At 44.1% G+C, this 18,778-nt stretch overlaps 1 protein-coding gene and 1 non-coding gene across 3 annotated transcripts in view; both read right to left on the reverse strand.

Moving 5' to 3' along the window:
• LOC144685942 (organic cation/carnitine transporter 2-like) overlaps positions 1–18,778 on the reverse strand; it is a 127,639-nt gene that overhangs the window by 65,390 nt on the left and 43,471 nt on the right. For both annotated transcript variants that reach the window (XM_078551000.1, XM_078551001.1), the window contains exon 4: positions 9,335–9,509. In XM_078551000.1, the coding sequence (XP_078407126.1) occupies positions 9,335–9,509 (175 nt within the window). The remainder of the gene's footprint in view (positions 1–9,334; positions 9,510–18,778) is intronic.
• LOC144686158 (small nucleolar RNA U3) lies at positions 4,886–5,100 on the reverse strand. Its single transcript, XR_013577858.1, has one exon. It is a non-coding gene; the product is annotated as a small nucleolar RNA U3 (small nucleolar RNA).

The raw sequence follows: 18,778 nt of genomic DNA on the forward strand, positions 1-18,778 counted from the left end.
TTTAATGACTGATTGAAACCTGATCACACCTGTGGATGGGCTTTCGCAAAAAATCCAAAGACCGCTTGGCCTTTCCGTGAAAAATTTCATTAAATTAGATCTTTAATGGCCTATATAGGCCTGTTAGCTGCGGAGGGGCGCACTGCCAACTCCCGCGTGTGCCCGTCAACCGAAATATTGCGCGAGTGCGTGATGATATATAAAGGACGCTTGCCTGACGTCATTACGCATTATTTTACACTCATTTGGGTTGGGCGCGTGCCCGCCTGACGAGTGCAATATTCTGCCCATAGTGTGGGAAAATGTGATGTTGTTCACTTTGGCTCAAAGAATAGAAAAGCAGGATGTTACTGAATTGGAGGAAGACTGATGTAACCTCTTCATTGATTCTAGCATTTTCTCCATGATAGATTTGAAGCTAACTGGCCTGTAGTTTCTTGCTTTCTGTCTTCCTCCTTTCTTGAATAGAGGAGTCACATTTGCTAGTTCCCAATCTGTTGGAGCCTTTCCAGAATCTAGGGAAGTTTGGAAAAATACAACCAATGCATCCACTATCTCAGCAGTTACTTCCTTTTAGACCCTAGGATGCAGCCTATCAGGTCCTGGGACTTGTCAGCCTTTAATTCTAATAGTTTTTGCAGTACCCTTTCTCTGGTGATTGTAATTGTTTTAGTTCCTCACTCCCTTTCACCTTTGATTTACAACTATTTCTGAGGTGTTATTTGTGTCTTCTGCAGTGAAGACAGACATAAAATATCTGTTTAAAGCTTCCGACATTTCCTTATTTCCCGTTATTAATTCCCCAAACTCACTCTGCAGTGGACCAACACTCACTTTAGTTACTCTTTCCCTTTCTAAATACTTGTAGAAACTCTTACTGCCTGTGTTTTATATTTCTAGCTAACTTTCTCTCATATTCTAATTTCTCACTCCTCATTTTTTAGTCATTCTTTGCCAGTTTTCAAAATTCTGCCCAATCTTCTAACGTACCCCATTAATCTTCACAGAATTTAATGCTTTTTCTTTCAATTTGAAACCATCGTTGACTGCCTTAGTTAGCCATGAATGGTGCATCCATCTCAGAGTCTTTCTTTCTCACTGGAATGTATCTTTGCTAAGTGTCAGGAAATATCTCCTTACGACCAGATTAGATGCATCCGAGGATACTGAGGGAGGTGAGAGTGGAAATTTCAGAGGCATTGGTAATAATCTTCCAGTCTTCCTTAGACACAGGGGTGGTGCTGGAGGACTGGAGAATTGTGAATATTACACCCTTGTTCAAAAAGGGGTGCAAGGATAATGCCGGCAACTACAGGCCAGCCAGTTTGACTTCAGTGGTAGGGAAACCTCTGGAAACTATATGAAATCAATAGCCACTTAGACAGGTGAAGGATAATTAAGGAAAGGCAGCATGGATTCATTAAGGGAAAATCATGTTTTACTAATTTGCTGGAGTATTTTGAGGAAGTGACAGAGAGGGTTGATAAGGCCAATGCTGTTGATGTGGTGTATATGGATTTTCAAAAGGCATTTGATACAATGCCACACAATAGACTTGTGAGCAAAATTCTAGCTAATGGAATAAAAGGGTAAGTAGGCACTTGGATAAGAAATTGGCTGAATGACAGGAAACTGAGAGTTGTGATAAACAGTTGATTTTCAGATTGGATGAAGGTCTGTAGTGGAGTTCCCCAGTGGATAGTGATGGGACCCTTGCTCTTCTTGATATATATTAATGACCTAGACTGTGGTGTGCAGGGTACGATTTCAAAATTTGCAGATGATACGAAGACTGGAAACATTGTCGACTGTGATGAAGATAGTCCTGAACTTCAAAAGGACATAGACATATTGGCGGATTGGGCAGCCAAATGGCAGATGAATTTCAATGCAGGGAAGTGTGAGGTGATTCATTTTGGCAGGAAGAATGTGGAGAGACGATAATATAAAGGGAGAAATTCTAAAGGAGGTGCAGGAACAGAGGTGTGTATGTACATAAGTCATTGAAGGTGGAAGGGCATGTTGAGAGAGCCGTTAATAAAGTATATGGTATCCTAGGTTTTATTAATAGGAGCATTGAATACAAGAGTAAGGAGGTCATATTAAACTTGTATAAGACACTAGTTAGGCCTCATCTGGAGTACTGCATCCAGTTCTGGGCGCCAATCTTGAGGATGGATGTGAAGGCATTGGAGAGAGTATAGAGGAGATTCACAAGAATGATTCCAGGGATAAACAACTGTAGCTATGCTGATAGATTGGAGAGGCTGGGTCTGTTTTTCTTGGAGAAAAGAAGGCTGTGAGGAGACTTGATAGAGGTATTCAAGATCTTGAGGAGTATGGACAGGGCAAATAGTGAGAACTTGTTCCCACTCAAGAGAACATCAAGGACTAGAGGGCAGAGATTCCAAATAATGGGCAAAAAGAGTAGAAATGATGTCAGAAAAAAAAAAATTCACCTAGGGGGTGGTTGGAGTGTGGAACAAACTCCCTGCAAGGGTGGTGGAGGCAGGTTTGATCAAGGTATTCAAAAGGGGATTAGATTGCTCATTGAAAAGAAATTGTGCAAGGTTACGGGGATTAGGCAGGGGAGTGGTATTAGGACGAGCGCTCTTTCAGCGAGCCAGTGCAGACTTGATGGGCTGAATGGCCTCCTTTTGTGCTGTAAAGATATTAACAGCACCACAGGTTTAACTACACCGCATGGACTGCAGCAGTTCAGGAAGGTAGCTTAGCACCATCTTCTCAAGGGCAACAAATGCTGGAATTGCGGTGATACCCACAACCAATGAATGAATAAAATATAAAAAGCCTAGCTGGAATACTGCAGGAATTTCCCCATTCAGGTCTGAACTAAAACCACAATTCAAATGGCATCTTCCTCATTTTTAACAAAGGACTCCACTAGCTTTGGGTGGCTAGCTTAGCCTCAGATGAATTTGCCCCAGATGTGCACAAAGTGCAGTAGCGGGCAGGAAAAAGGACGTTTTACCAACTTGCCGCAATAGTGGGTTTATGTGCGGTATTGTCCCATGCCCACGCACCCCGCCTCATTAATAATGCATTCCCGGGAAACATGGTGGATCGCTGGCAGGCAGCCTCTGATTTGCCCACCCAGCTCTCACCTCAGGCCTTCAGTAATTCGGGCGTCATATTTAAAGAGTGTCCCTGTACAGAGCTAGCTCTCTCTAAGGGATCTGAAGCTGCTGCAAAGCCACGGCTGCCAAAGGGAGGAAACACGTTGCCCCCAAATTTAGTGACACCTCACTTGGGTGTCTACTGGATGCAGTGGAGGCCTGCCGTGAAGTCCTCTACACCTGTTCTGGACAAAGACTAGCAAGCAAGGTCACCAATCCAGCATGGGAGGTGGTGGCAGCGGTCTTCAGCGTCAATGCCCTGCAAAAAGGGGACTGCCACCCAGTGCCGATAGAGGATGAATGATCTCCTCCATTCCTCCAGGGTAAGCCACTCTTATCATCACTCTCAAATCACACACCCACAAACCCATCACACATCGCAGGGATCTCACTCACCACCAGCTCAAGGGACATCACCACCAGCTCAAGGGACATCACCATTCACTCTCTCACACAACTTCATCTGTCCTCATCCTACCCATGGCACCACACACCACCCACATATGCCAGGCATCCTTATCATCTGGCCTGGCAGGAGTCCTGCTTACATTCTCTCCATCTGTATTCAGGCAGGACAAATTGGCACACAACAAAAGGGAGAGGTTGCAGACTGGTGGCGGGATTCCTAACATCAAGGTTCTCACAGACTTTGAAAACAGAGCCACCCAACTGGCCAGCAATGATCTGGACCATTCCTGTGCTGATGCTGAGATCAACGGTGCTCAACCAAGCGAGGATTCAGCAGTGCAACATCCATCAGACAACCATGCTGTGAGTCAGCTCCCTGTTCCACAGTCCCCTGCCATGCACAAATTATCTCTCCTTGCTTTCGCAGGCACATCTGGGAAGCAGCTGAGGGATCCACGACCCAGGTCCTTGACTCAAGCCCCAAACACACCTCGGAAGAAGAATCTGATGACATCCTCACTAAAAACCCATCACAGCACTTGCCCACACCCTCCACCAGCACAGAGGCACAGACCTTGGTGGGACCTATTTCTAGACTAGCCTTGGGGTCACAACTTGGTGAGCACATTGCACTGTCTGATCCACAGCAGGTGGCACCAGAGACTTTCCAGGTTTCTGGCACTCGGGGAACTTCTGGAGGCCAGAAATCTGCTGAGTTTAAGTCAGACAACCAGCCTCTGGACTCGTACATACCTCAGTTACTGAAGCTGCAAAGACCAGCTCGGGAACATCAGGAGCATCCGCTGCTCTTCTCAGATTGCAAGACATGATGGAGGAGTCCATCCACCTTAAGTCTGAGGTGTTAGCGCCAGCATGCTAACACACTAAGGTCAACACTGGTAGGGGGGGGTCCACGACATTGGTCCTGCACAGGCTGAACTCCATCGCTGACGCCATAATTGGCCTTTAACAGTACCAATGTGAGAGGGGTGTGGGGCAGCTCGATCTCACTCCAGCTTCCCCTTCTCCTCAAGGGGTCAGCCAGTGGCCCTGGGACACGTGTAGGGAGGAGGATCAGCAGGTGCACACCCTGGGGTCATCCACCCAGGTGAATGTCCGACCCATCCGAATCCCCTTTTCCCCTGACCCCAGCAGCTCCAGCTCCACAGGCCAAGATGGGTGCCACTGCCACACAGCAGGAACCTGAAAGCAGGCAGGGTCCCTCCAGGTCACGGCCCTCCAAAGGCCATTAGAGACAGGGTGTAGCAGTCAGCAGGCTGCCTCCACCTGCACTGTGGATGTCGGGGGAGCACCTAGATGAAGCATCAGGGTTAAGGAGTTTCAGAAGATGTATTCTCTTCCTCCTCTCTATAAGAGAGAGAGCAGGAACACTCATCAATGACAAAGAGCAGCTGCTAAAAGGCAACGCTCAATGTCTGCTTCCTGCTCAGAAGAGAACACTATAAATCTTCTTCATGGTTTGTGAGACCAAACACTTTAGAAACACACTTCTCAAGAGAAAAACTATAGAAATGATCCCTAAGAGTATAGTCGCACAGCCTGTGCACGGGTGTTAATCACCTGCACTTATTGTTCACTATTGTAAATAAACTCCCAAGAATGTCTCCTTGCCTATGGCTCCTTGTTGTGATAAGCAGTGTTCATGTCACTCAGATGTGAAGCTTTTGTTCCTGTACAAGATAAAGGCAGGTGTCTTAGTCCAGGGCCTCTTCCCTGTGCAGTGTGCAAACTTCAGACCAAAGTGATGGTCCAGCTTCACACTGAACGGACACATTAGGGATGCCTGTACCTCGATGGTGCTTGTTATTGCTGCCAGAATGTTATGGGCAGGTGTCACAGAGTTCCATCATTCTCTCTTTGTGCTCTCAGTACCTTTGAGGTGGGGCTGGCCCCCCATCTCTTCAGCATCTGTGACCAGTGACTCTGTGCTCCTGAAGGGGTCAGGTGCTGAAGGCTGATAAAGGATCAGGTGCATTTAAAGTTTTGCGGCCGCATATCCATGATATGACCTTGATCACAGAGCGCACCGAGCTGCCCTCAGCCAGACAGGAGTCAGACATTCACAGAGGCAATGTGAAGATCTTACTGCATGTCATCATCATCCTCTTGGAACCTAGCAACTATTAGGGCCTCCGCTGCTTTTCCATAACATGAGCCTGAGCGCTGAGGGTATGTGCGCTGCCATCAGACACACAGGAGTCAAAAGTTCACAGATGCAAAGTAAGGATGTCCTCATTGCCTCTTGTTATTATCCTTGATAAATCTTGTGGCTATGAGGGCCTCCTGAGCGCGTCTGCCTTGTCTCACCAATATGAGGACCCCATCATCATCATCCCCTTTAACGTCCTTCTCTTCGGAGGATACATGCAGATCCTCCATCTCCTCCTCAGCCAGGTCCTCCCACAGTTGCAGCACCAGGTTGTGGAGTGCGCAGCAAGCAACGACGATGCCCAACACCCTCTGTGGACTGTATTGCAGTGCTTCACTGGATCTGTTGAGGCACCGGAACCTCATTTTCAAAATGCCCATCGTTTGCTCCACCAAAGTCTGGGTCATAGCATAAGCCTCATTGTACATGAGTCTCTGCTGCAGTCTGAGGCCGCCGCACAGGTGTCTTCAGCCACATCCTCTGTGGGTAGCCCTTGTCCCCGACAAGCCAACCCTGCAGCCTCGCTGGACCCTGGAAGATGTCAGGGATCTGAGACCTGCTAAGGATGTAGGAGTCATGGATGCTCCCGAGGAATCGTGCACAGACCTGCAGGAATGTGTTTATGGTGATCACACACCAGCTGAACATTCAGTGAATGGAAGCCCTTACGGTTAACATAGTTGGCTGCGTGTTGCCATGGAGATCTAAGTGTCACGTGAGTGCAGTCGATGGCACCCTGCACCTGTGGAAAGCTACAGATCTGCACAAATCCTAGTGCTCTTGCTTCCTGATCCCGGGAGAAATGCACAAAGTATTGTGCCTTTGCTTGAAGGCGCCCATGACCTCCTGGGTACAATTGTGCGTGGAGGCTTGCAAGATCCCGCACTGGCAGTGATGCCCTCCATGTCCCCATGGCGGCAAATCCTGCAGCTGATGGTATATGTGAACGACCAGTTCCCTAGACATGCACTGGTGACACTAGTTTTCGGTTATTTGCAGGAATGACAGGTGCCGTCTATAGACCCTGGGTCTAGTGAGGTAGCTATGAGCGACGGTCCACTGTGGATCTTCAGCTTCGTGTGTAGCAGCCCTGCCGTCCATTCATCTTGAGGGAGGTACTCCTCCCTTTGCCGAGGCAAGTGCCTCTGGCACTTACTTCCTCTTCTTCTCTGCTCTCTGTAAGTCATGAGGTATGCTGCTAAATCACCAGGCTCCATAATCCTGATGTTCTCCTACAGGATCAAAGAGAGAGACACGTGGGTTCGCATGGGTGTACTGAGAACCTCTATTGGTTAAGTCTGAAGGCCCCTTCATGCATGCAGGAGAGTGCTAGCCACCACTTGGAAGGCTAGTGTGCAGTGCGCTCATTGGCTGTCCAAAACCCTACCCACCTCCGTCCCACGCCATTTGATCGACTGGCGGCAGCTTCGGGCACTAGAATGCATGTTGTGCTCTCAGCTCAGGCACAGGCATTCTCCTAACCTGCACTGCAAGGCTGCGCTGTTAGCTTGAACCATGATGGATACAGGTCCAAACCTTAATAAAGACATTGCAAGGGGCTGTGAGCGTCTCCACCAATGACTGCACCATGGCCACCTTCCAGAAGGGCATTCTACAACTTGCCCAGTTGGCCAATTGCTCAGCTGCCCCCTGAAATGCATATTAATTTGCAATTTGTGCCTGAGGGGTGAAAATTTCTGGTGCATTTGGTGTCACTTTCATGCTTTTGCATTGCTTGAGTGGACAGAAAAGCTTCAGAGCCCGACTCCAAGCATGTGAACGGAGCTGCAGCTAAAAGGTCTCAGCTGCTTGGTATGCTCACTTTTGACAAGCTTTTGCAAGGGTGTGGCCGCTTCCTTCACCCCCACAACCTCCCCATCCACCCAGCATGTGCTTGAGTCTTTCCTTCAGGCTGTCTGTGCTATCTTGCCCAGCACTCCCCCCTGCCCCCAGTCTGATCCGCACTGAAGCCCTTTCCCAGGCACCGCACCGGAAGCCAGCCGGGAAAAAGCAGCTTGCCTGTGATCCTGCAAATGTGCAGTGCCTCTTTCTTGATGTCCTACGGGCAATGCTTGTGAGCATTGTGCAAGGTTGTGTGCACTCACCTCTGAGTTCCTCTCGAGGTTCAGGTTGCCAGGTGCATGCCTTTTAAAAGTGGTTGTGAAGCACACTGTTGTGCGGTGGTGGGAAATGTGGCCCACCATTGACGAGTGGAGTGGATGATCGCAAACTAGTTTCATGATGGTGTAGAACCGATTTTTGGCCTTCCCGCCATATTGTTCCCCACCCGCCTGCCATGACGCCCGGCGCCAACAGGGCTGGAAAATTCCGGCCTCAGGCTTCTGAACAGGCGACCAAGAATGTACAGGTTGGCTTTCCAATGGATATTTACTATGGGGCATTTTAAATGCCCAACCATCAACCCCACACTCCAGCTTCCACTGGGCAAGTAGGGTTAAATATGCTCCATTAACATGTTAAGAAAGGCCTAACCTTTGTAAACGTTGATATCAAAAGAACAATTCAAATTGACACTAAAGTAAAATTAAAATGGATAGGAATTACATGTCATATGTAAGACATTTATTATGCTATTTGTTGACCTTCTGTCCCACTGCTTGTGCAAAGTTAGAGGATTTGGTCTTTCTATTAACTGTATCTATCTCTCGTGTTCTCTCTTATGTTTTTAGTCGCATTCCCACCGCATCATTTGCGGTTCTCCTCCTGTGTTCCAAGCTCATGCCTTTGCCCTGCTGTATTCCATCACTTTGACTTCCCCATCACACCCCCTCACAGACATGATTCCATTTTCCTCAAGGCCTCATTTTCTTGTCTGACCCTTGACTGTTTCCCACCATTGATAAGTTTTTTTTTAGGTATTGTCAGCACTAAAGAAATGCTTTACAATAACTTGGTTCAATTTACCCATAGAAGTAAGCTCTGTATCTTTGAAGACTTTTGTTAAAAGGTATTTTTTCAGGACTTAATCCACTTAAGAAATTGATTAAGTTCTATGTGATGATCATTTCTTTACCTCAGAATTATGCTTGGAGTCAATCCCAGCACAGAGGGATGAAAGTATTTCCTGGTTCTATGGGTACTGAGTGAGATGACTTCAGAGTTGTTGAAACACACTTACTAATGGGCATGATTCCATCACACAAAATTACTATATTATGATACAAAATTAACAAAAAAATGAAAACCTCACCCTGAGATACCATGACAGGTATGGAAATAGGACAGAACAGTAGATGGTGCTCTTCTCAGAGTGGGATTAAGGAATATTGGTGGAGCAAATTAGAGGGAGCTTAATGGAAGATCACAAATGGAGCTTTACTCTGCTGGAAACCGTGCCACACTTGATTTGTGTGGCCTATAAGGCGGTGGGAACTGTATTGCCCAGGCATTGAAGGTGAAAATGACTACACTGAACATCCAGCCTCTCAGCACACTGAAGAAGATGCTGCTACACCCCAATACAATGCTGATCCCCATTCCTACCCTCATCCAAGAAGGCTTCGAATTTTCTTTATCTTTGTTGGAATCAGCCCCAGGTTTTAAATATAATAAAAGTTCCCAATTCTGATTAAATCTGTAAGGTTCCAATTCCACTTACCACCATAAAGGAATGTATAGCAGGCCAACGAGAGACAGTGTGAAAAGCAACATCCACCAACGTCGTATGAAGTATGCAACCAAAGGCAGGAACATATAGCCGCATGCATAAGAAATGCCAACTCCCAGTGTGGAGTATGTAACCCGAATGGATTTTCCCCCAAGAAGTTCTGATCCTATAAGAAGAGAATAATGAGCTCAAGAACAACAGTTGTTGTGAGTTATTTCCTAAATTTATTTTACTGCCTATTATTGCCACTCAGAAAGAAACGTTACTTTGTGCTTGTTATAAAAGCTTACATTAATTATGTTGAATTCTCTCGAAACTTTATCCACAAATCAGGCTGTGTGAAGGCTGCTGAATGCCACCTTATCCCATTTTATGCACCTCCCAGAGGCCAGTGATTGAGCAGCATAAACAAAGATGAGATAAAAGATGGAGCATGGCACATGACAGGGAGGAGAAGGAAAAGAGTACAACACATTTGGAAATCAATTGACAACAAAGTGAAGTTTGAAATACAACAGTAACAAATGTTCGCGCTTTGGCCAGAATATCCTCCCCTACTCTCCAGTTGACCTGCGAAAGTGTCATTCTGATATGCTTTGGTTCTACATGGGTCGGACACTCTGAAGTCCCTTTGCAAATGATGCCATTCTGGGATCTCAGGCTGGGTCAATGCCAGGTAGACTGGTAGCTGGAAGTCATGCCCTGTTGCCTTTCTGAGAGACCATAAGTTTCTACCAGTTCAACTGTCAGCAACGAGGCATAGGATTTCTTGCAGAATTTCTTTGTTCCCGGTCCAGATGCTGCATGAGAGAACCAGGTCAATTGTACCATTTGACCAACTGCCACAAGTGAGATTCGGTAATTCAACATAAACTAGATATCACGGGCTAGATTTCCATCCTCGAGGTGGGTAGTGTGAGTCAGAAAAATAGGGCATGGGGGCACGAGGGACCATCATGGTTGTTTGGGGGCATGCTTGGCATAAGGGGTATGAGGAGGACCTTTTGAACTTACATTTCAAAAGGTTCTGTGAGGCAGACTATGGTTCACAACTCCTCTGGGGTGCCATGAACCAAATCTTTTCAAAAGCTGGCCCGACTATATGAAAATTGCAGAGGGTTAGGGCATGTCCTTTCCTGCAATGGAGCTGGCCACGTTGGGAGTGCAGGGTGCGGGCTCATGACCCGAACCAGCCCACACCCTTAAAAAGGCATTTCTGAAAATCGTAAACCCTGGGAATGGGGTAGGGAAGCCCAGAACTGGGACCTGCTCGCCATTTTTAAAGAGCACCTGAATAATCCTGGCTTGGCAAAAATTCAGCCCCGCATCTCGATTGTTTCATATGACACTGAAATTCCTGGACTGCAGACCGGTAAATGGCATACTTCTGTCTGAAAGGGAAAGGTCAGGACTAGCGCTGATTCTTCACCACCTGACCCCACCAGACACCATCCCCTTTCCACCCTCCACAATGCCAAGGGGTTGTGTTTGGGAGACCCCAGTTCTCCCTCAGGAAATTTTACCTATTTCAGTCTTATAAAGGTTCATCAGCACTTATCTAGCTAAAAACTAATGTTGGTCCCATTAAGGGCCTTGAGAACGTCCCAACGTTACATTAGGGAAAGTTGATAAACCCCAGATGCCTACTTGCTGTATCAGGAGCATTAAAATGACAAAAGAAATGTTTAATTGGGTCCTAGGTGAGCCTCTTCTTTGCCATCAAAAGTGCCTGCTGCCAATCTGCCATCTGCTAGGTGGTTTGGGGCTTGTATTGCTGAAGTACCCTTGCAGCAGCAAGGCATCTACATTGGCCATTCCAGTGTCCCTACAATTTGGGATGGAGTTTTGAACAGTTATGGTGGATGAGGCTTTCTTTCCTTGCTGTTGCACTTACATTGTTGGAGCAAAATGCTTGAAATTTAGGAGCTTATGTGATTTACTACTGCATTTAACCATCGGGGAATTTCTGTATGTAGGTTTAGTAAAGTTTTATATGAAGCAGTACAGTAGATATCTTATGGCCTGTGATGTTACAATAATAGCAGTGCTGGGAGGTGGAGGGTGGGGATTGGCTTGTTTCCCTGTTCATTATTAAAATTTAATATTTTAACTTAAGTACCTGTTAGCATAAAAATGAAACAGATAATGTTTCAGTAAGAAATGAAAAATTCCTCCAGATGAATAGAATTGATAAGCAAGGAGGTTAAGTTAAACTTGTATAGAGTCTTGGCTAGATCACATATTGCAAAAAGGATACAGAGGCAATGAAGAAGCTAACCCTAATACTAACATAAACCCTAAACCTAACCCTAGCCAGAATGCAAAAAAAAAATTTACAAGGATGATACCAGAACTGAAAGTTTATAACTGTCAGGAAAGACCAAAAGGCTGGGGCTCTTTTCTCCACAAAAAGAGAAAGCTAAGGGGAAAATTATTAGAGATCTTTAAAATTAGGATGGGGTTCGGTAGTATCTATGTAGAGAAACTGTTTCCACTTGTGGAATGCATTTAAGGGGAGGCTAGATTAGTGCATGTGGGAGAAAGGATTTGGAGGATATGCTGATAGGATTAGATGAAGTAAAGGCTCGAGCATAAATACTGGCATAGACCAGTTGGGCCAAATGGCCTGTTGTAAATTCAGGAAGTTAGTTTCAAACTTCACTCAGTGCAATTAGATTCCAGGGCAAACAAAACAAAAGCTAGTGCTGAACAAATCCACCTTGCTTGTTACTTCCTCAAAAAACTAATAAATTAGTAAAACAAGATTTCCTTTTCAAAAAACTATGTTGACTCTGCCCGGTCACATTACAATTTTCTAAGCATCCTGCTGTAACCTCCTTAATAATGGATTCCAGCAATTTCCCTATGACAGATACAAAAATAGCTGGAAAAACTCAGCAAGTCTGACAGCATCTGCGGAGAGGAATACAATTACTGTTTCAAGTCCGTATGACTCTTCATCAGAGCTAAGGAAATATAGAAATGAGGTGAAATATTTCCTTAGTTCTGATGAAGAGTCATACGGAATTGAAACGTTAACTGTATTCCTCTCCGCAAATGCTGTCAGGCCTGCTGAGTTTTTCCAGCTATTTTTGTTTTTGTTTCAGATTTCCAACATCCGCAGTATTTTGCTTTTATCCCTATGACAGATGTTAGGCTAACTGGTCTGTAGTTTCCTGCTTTCTGACTCCCTCCTTTCTTGAATGAAGGTGTCACATTAGCTATTCTCCAATCCACTGGAACCCTTCCAGAATCTAAGTAATTTTGGAAGATTATAACCAATGCATCTATTATCTCTGCAGCCACTTCTTTTAAGACCCTAGGATGCAGGCCATCTGCTCCTGTGGGCTTGTCAGCCTTTAGGTCTAATAGTTTTCCCTTTCTCCTAGTGATGGTGATTTTTTTAAGTTTCTTCCTCCTGTTCACCTTTTGATTTTCAAGTATCTTTGGGAAGTTTTCTAAGTCTTCTACAGTGAAGACAGGCACAAAATACATAGAGTCAAAACTGTGCTTGTAAGTTGATGCTTGAGTGTACTTGGAAACCAAGGGGAATGGAATCTTGGAAGGCGAGATTGAAACCCTGCGAGGTAGGCTGTTGTTAAAGTTGTCCGAGTTGGAGTGACTGATGGCAAGAATTCCAAGGTTGGATTTTCGAATGTGAAGAAACTCTCGTGACAGAGATGGAGTTTCAGTGAGATTGGTTGACTCACAGTATGGCTACCATCTGGGTGGGTTGTTGAGAAATCCATGGAATCTGTTTTGGTTACATCTTTCATTTATTGTGTAGTACGTTGTGTCCAACCACAGTTTGCCTGTTAAATCATATGTCCCTCATACTTATCCCGAATGTTATATAAAATATATATTATAAATTGTTTTATCTTTCTGAGCTTGTATAATAAAGTTTATTTTTGTTTGTTCACAACCCCATGGAATCTTGTGGCTTTATTCACTTAGTAAGTGTCTTAAATCTCAAACTTTGTCTACTTTAAACAGAATGTCATAGGTTCCGAACCGGATCTCACCCACATACCAGGGTCTGGCCAAGGGTCATAACAATACACACTATGAACTAATTTTCCAGGCTATCTTTACTGATTGATTCATCCAATCAATATGTATATTGAAGTCACCCATAACTATTGCAGTACCTTTCTTATATGCCCCATTTATTTCTTCCTGCATTCTCTGTCCTACAGTGTAACCACTGTTAGGAGGTCTATAAACTACTTCCACAAGTGACCTCTTACCTTTCCTATTTCTTATCTCTACCAAAACTGATTCTACATCTTGCTCATTTGAGCTAAGGTCATCTCCCACTACTGCACTAATGAAATCCTTAATTAAAAGAACTACTCCACCACCCTTTCCTAGCTTCCTATCTTTTTGAAATGTGAAACACCCTTTAAAATTCAGGTCCCAGCCTTTGTCACTCTGTAACCATGTCTCAGTGATGGCTATCAGGTCATACATATTTATCTCTATCTGTGCTAACAATATGCCCATTTTGTTATGAATGCTGCACACATTCAGATACAGAGCCTTAAACTCTGTCTTTTCACCATTTTTTTCAATCTCTAGCCTTATCTGCTGGTGCACTCTTAAATTTGTACTCTCTGTCCCTTCCTGTCACACTCTGGTTATCTTTACCCAAATCGCTACCCTGCTCTAGTACCTGTTTGTTACCCTTTGATTTACTACACTTCTACTCAAATGATCCCTTGCCCCCACTACTTATTTTAAAGCCTTCTCTATCACCCTAGTTATATGACTCGCCAGAACACCAGTCCCAGTGCAGTTCAGCTAAAGCCCATCACAACGGTACAGCTCCTACTTTAGCCAGTATTGGTGCCAGTGCCCCAGGAATCAAAACCCATTTCTCCCACACCAATCTTTAAGCCACGCATTTAACACTCTAATCTTATTTACCCTATGCCAATGCTGATGTAGACTGTCTATTAACATATTTAATCCTTTATTTACATCTTCCCCAAGTCACTAACTCAATTGAATATATTATTTACATCATCCCACCTCTCGCCCTTGTTCCTGGTAGAAGTTTTCTGGTCAATGTAGGACTCTACATCTTCGATGAAATTTATGTTTTCTTGTGCAGATTTTTGACAGGAATACGTCACAATGCATCTACAGTTGTTTGTTGTTTTCCTTGGACATTTTCAGTTGTGGCATCGGATTTCATGAGCTGTAGCCAGAGTATCTTGGCAGTATCTTTGCTAACTCTTTAGTATTTAATAAGGTAACCAATGGTTTCTGATCTGTCTCAATCATAAACTTTATGCTTAAGACATAGTCGGTAAACATTTCACAGGGCCATGTGGCTGCTAATGCCTCTTTTTCAATCACAGCATGTCTTTGTTCCATTTCAGTCAATGATTGAGATGCATATATACTGGTCTGTGTTTCTCATCTTTCTGGATTTGAAAGAATACTGCTCCTAGTCCAGTTCATGCATCTGCAACAACTGCTGTGGGCAGTTCCAGATCATGATGAGCCAATATGTCTGGTGAAACGAGTACCTTTTTTATCTTTTGAAACAAAATCTGTTGATGTTCTTCCCAACACTATGCTTGGTCTAAACAATTGTTGCAGTGGTTCATTTACATGTGCCAGATTAGTTGGAAACTTCCCTAGTTGATTGACGATCCCCATGAAGCTCCATAATGTTACGAGGTGGTGGAAAATCTTTAATTACCTAGGTCTTTTGGGGATCAGCTCAGATGTCTGATGCGTGAACGATGTGTCCTAAAAATGTAATGGTTGGTTGTGAGGGCTCACATTTATTATTGCGAGTCAGGCTGGCTTCTTGCAAGTGTTCTAATACTGCTCTCACCCTCGGACCCGCAGATCAGGATGTCACCCATGTGGCAAATGATCCCTTCTAATCCTCCTAAAATTCTCGTTATCGTCCTCTGAAAAATTTCTGGTGACAATTAAATTAAAAAGGGTAGTCGATTGAAATATCTCCTAAATAGTGTGATGTAGTTGGATTCCTCATCCAAAGGTAGTTGCCAGAACCCACTGTTTGCATACAGTTTTGTAAAAATTGTGCTTTTTGCTAGCTTTTCCAGACCCTCATCCACAGGCGCCATTGGGTGGATCTCCCTTTCCACTCCTTTGTTTAACTGTGTGAGGACAACACAGATTCGTATTAAGCCATTTAGTTTCGGTAATGGAACCATACCTGAACACCAACTTGTTGCTTTGGTCACAGGTGAGATGATTCCTTGATGCAGTATTGACTTAATTTCCTGTTTCACCTTGTGTAAAAGCCGGTGTGGAACTTTCTTTGGGGTGAACAAACGCACTGGTTTTGCATCTGGTCTCAATGTGATGTGTTAGGCTGTTTTCAGTTTCCTCAGATCTCTAAATAATTGTGGAAATTCTGTCCTGAATTCTTTAGGCTTTTGATGGCTTTTCAATTCATCTGCTTTACAGATGAGTTGTTGATCTGTGCAAGCTTGCTGGCTTAACAGTGAACACTCTTGGTTTTGGATCATATACAAAGTTTCTGTGATTTATTTTTTCTTTATTCATTCACAGGGTATCACTGCTAAGGCCAGCATTTGTTGCTCATTCCCAAATTCCCTTGAAACCGAGCAGCTTGCTAGGCCATTTCAGGGCAGTTAAGAGTCAGCCACATTGCTGTTGATCTGGAGTCACATGTAGACCAGACCAGATGACAGATTTCCTTCCCTAAAGGACATTAGAGAACCAGATGGGTTTTTACGTCAATCGATGATAATTTCACTTCTGTGTCTGAAAGAACTGAAACTCCTGCTCTAGTGTCTAATTTGAAGTTTGTTTTATGTCCATTGACCATAATGTCTGAGCTCCAATACTTCCCATTCAATCCTGTAGCTTCTCCCAAGAATGGCACATCATTGTCTTTTTCACCTTCAATTTCCTGAATACCCCACACTTCAATTGGTTTCTCTTTGACTTTCTGTATTATGAGTATTTTGCTGTGGCATACAGATTTAAAATGTCCTCTCCTCTTACAGGAATGGCATGCCACAATTTTGGTGGGGCATTTCTTACGCCGGCGCAGCCTTTTCCCGTCATGGTGAGAACACTAAGTAATGGCGGTTACTCTGCCCTCTTTGCTTTATCCCTGTTTTTGAGTAGGTGTGCTGCTACTTTTATGTCCTACAAACTGCACTGGCAGTCGTTTTTCTCCACACGATCCCCTTGTTGCCTCAAATAAATATACAATTTTGCTTTCTAACTTCTGCCTACCTTGTTAACTGTACAGCTTTCGACATCATCAAATCCTCCCTCGACTGCAGAAAATATGATAAAGTCTCCTGTAAAACTCCTACAACAATATGATCCTGAATTAATTAATCTTTCAGGGCTCTATATTCGCAATTCTTAGCTAGTCAATATGAATTGTTAATGAAGGAATCTATGCTCTCTCCCGGTCTTTGGGTACATCTATTGAACTTCGCCCTTTCCATAATGGTGTTCCTTCTAAGGCTTTTATAACCTCTTTGTATGTTGCCATTCTTTCATTTATGCCCTGTCTAACCATTATGTCATCTGCACTACTACCTATGGCATAGAGAAGGGTACTGACCTACATATGAACATATGAAATAGGAGCAGAAGTAGATCATTCGGCCCCTTGAGCCTGCTCCGCCTATCCATAAGATCATGGCTGATTTGTTTGTGTTTCAAATTCCACCTTCCCATCTACCCCGATAACCTTTGATTCTCCTGCCTAACAAGAATATTCAATGACCCCGCCTCCACAGCCTTTGTAGGTAGAGGGTTCCAAAGTCACACAACCCTCTGAGAGAAAAATTTTCTCCTCATCTCTGTCCTAAAAGGGCAACCCAAAATTTTAAAACAGTGCCCCAGTTCTGGACGCAGCCACCAGAGGAAACGTCCTTTCCACGTCCACCTTGTCAATACTACTCAGGATCTTATATATTGCAATAAAGTCACCCCTCACTGTTCTAAACTCCAGTGGAAACAAGACCCGTCTGTCTAATCTTTCCTCACAAGACAATCCGCTCATTCCAGGTATCAATCTAATAAACCTCCTCTGAACCACCTCCAACGCATTTACATCCTTCTTTAAATAAGGAGACCAAAGCTGCACACAATGGACAGAATGTTATGGCCCCGTTTCAGCGGGGACGGGGCCGTAAAATGCGGCGAGCCATTATAAATGCCATTGACGACAGCGGGAACGTAAAATCCCACTGTCGTTAAATTCTGCCCAATATTTGAGACATGGTCTCACCAATGCCCTGTATAACTGAAGCATAACATCCTTACTTTTATGTTCTTGTTAGTTCCTTGCTAGTCTTCCCTGCTAGTCCTGAAGCTGTTCTGTACTTGGTAAACCTATGATGTGAGTTCTGCCACTTCTTGGCTTTATCCGGGCCTTCTACGTGGCCAAAACACTCTGGTAAGGGTAAGATTTTCTCCATGGCTTTTCTTTGCTCTATCCTTTCTTCAAGTTCTGTTGCCTTTTTCCCGCAGTGTCTTTGTCCCGCAATCATTTCTCTTGCTGCTTCCTCCACTCACTGGGTTCCTTACTTGGTGCTTTCTCCACCGTGTTTTCCACTGTCACCATCTGTTATCATCACTGTGGGTCTTAATGAAGTTATCCTTGTTCTCGGTTGACTGAGATTGCTGGAGGCTAGACTGCTTGGAAAGTTTACCTTTTATTGATCATCCTACTAGCAATGTATAGTGCAGGGCTTAGCATGAGGCTCCACCTAGAACTATCCCTCAGCATTCTTTGTTGTCACATGATCTTATATCATTGATGATGTAGACTATTTCCATATTTAACATTAATCCTTTATACTACACTATCCAGCTTCTCCTTAAATGCACCTACACTATATGCCTCAATTACTCCAGGTGTAGCAAGTTCCACATCTGAACCACTCTCGGAGTAAAAAAAGATTCAGCTGAATTTCTTAATGGATTTATTAGTGACTATTGTAGAGTTTTGGATTTGATGTAATTCCTGCCACTCATTATTCCACTCCATATTTTCCTGGGACCCTTGTGTCGTTCCATAATTAAGCTCACTGAAAACATTTTAACATCAGTAATTAATACAAATATCGATTGCTAATTGATATTCTGCAGCGAGACTTCTATTTACTTACCACCCCACTCCTACCCCACCCCTGTCCAATCCATCCCATATAGCTGCATATAGTAAATGCGTGTCACTTCAGCTCTTAGGTTGGTGCTGAATGCCTGATTCGCCGCTATGCTTGCTGTGGTACATTCTAATTAGAAAACCAGCAAAATTTGGAACAAGTTACAAACAGCTAGATTCACATTGTATGTTTTCAAACTAACTATTGAATGAAAATACAAGCTAACATGTAATAACCAGGACTGTGTCATACAGGGAGTGACAAAATCATCAAAGGTAGAGAGAAA

The sequence above is a fragment of the Cetorhinus maximus genome, chromosome 10 (assembly GCF_964194155.1).
Source record: "Cetorhinus maximus chromosome 10, sCetMax3.hap1.1, whole genome shotgun sequence".
In the NCBI taxonomy this organism is placed as follows: domain Eukaryota; kingdom Metazoa; phylum Chordata; class Chondrichthyes; order Lamniformes; family Cetorhinidae; genus Cetorhinus; species Cetorhinus maximus.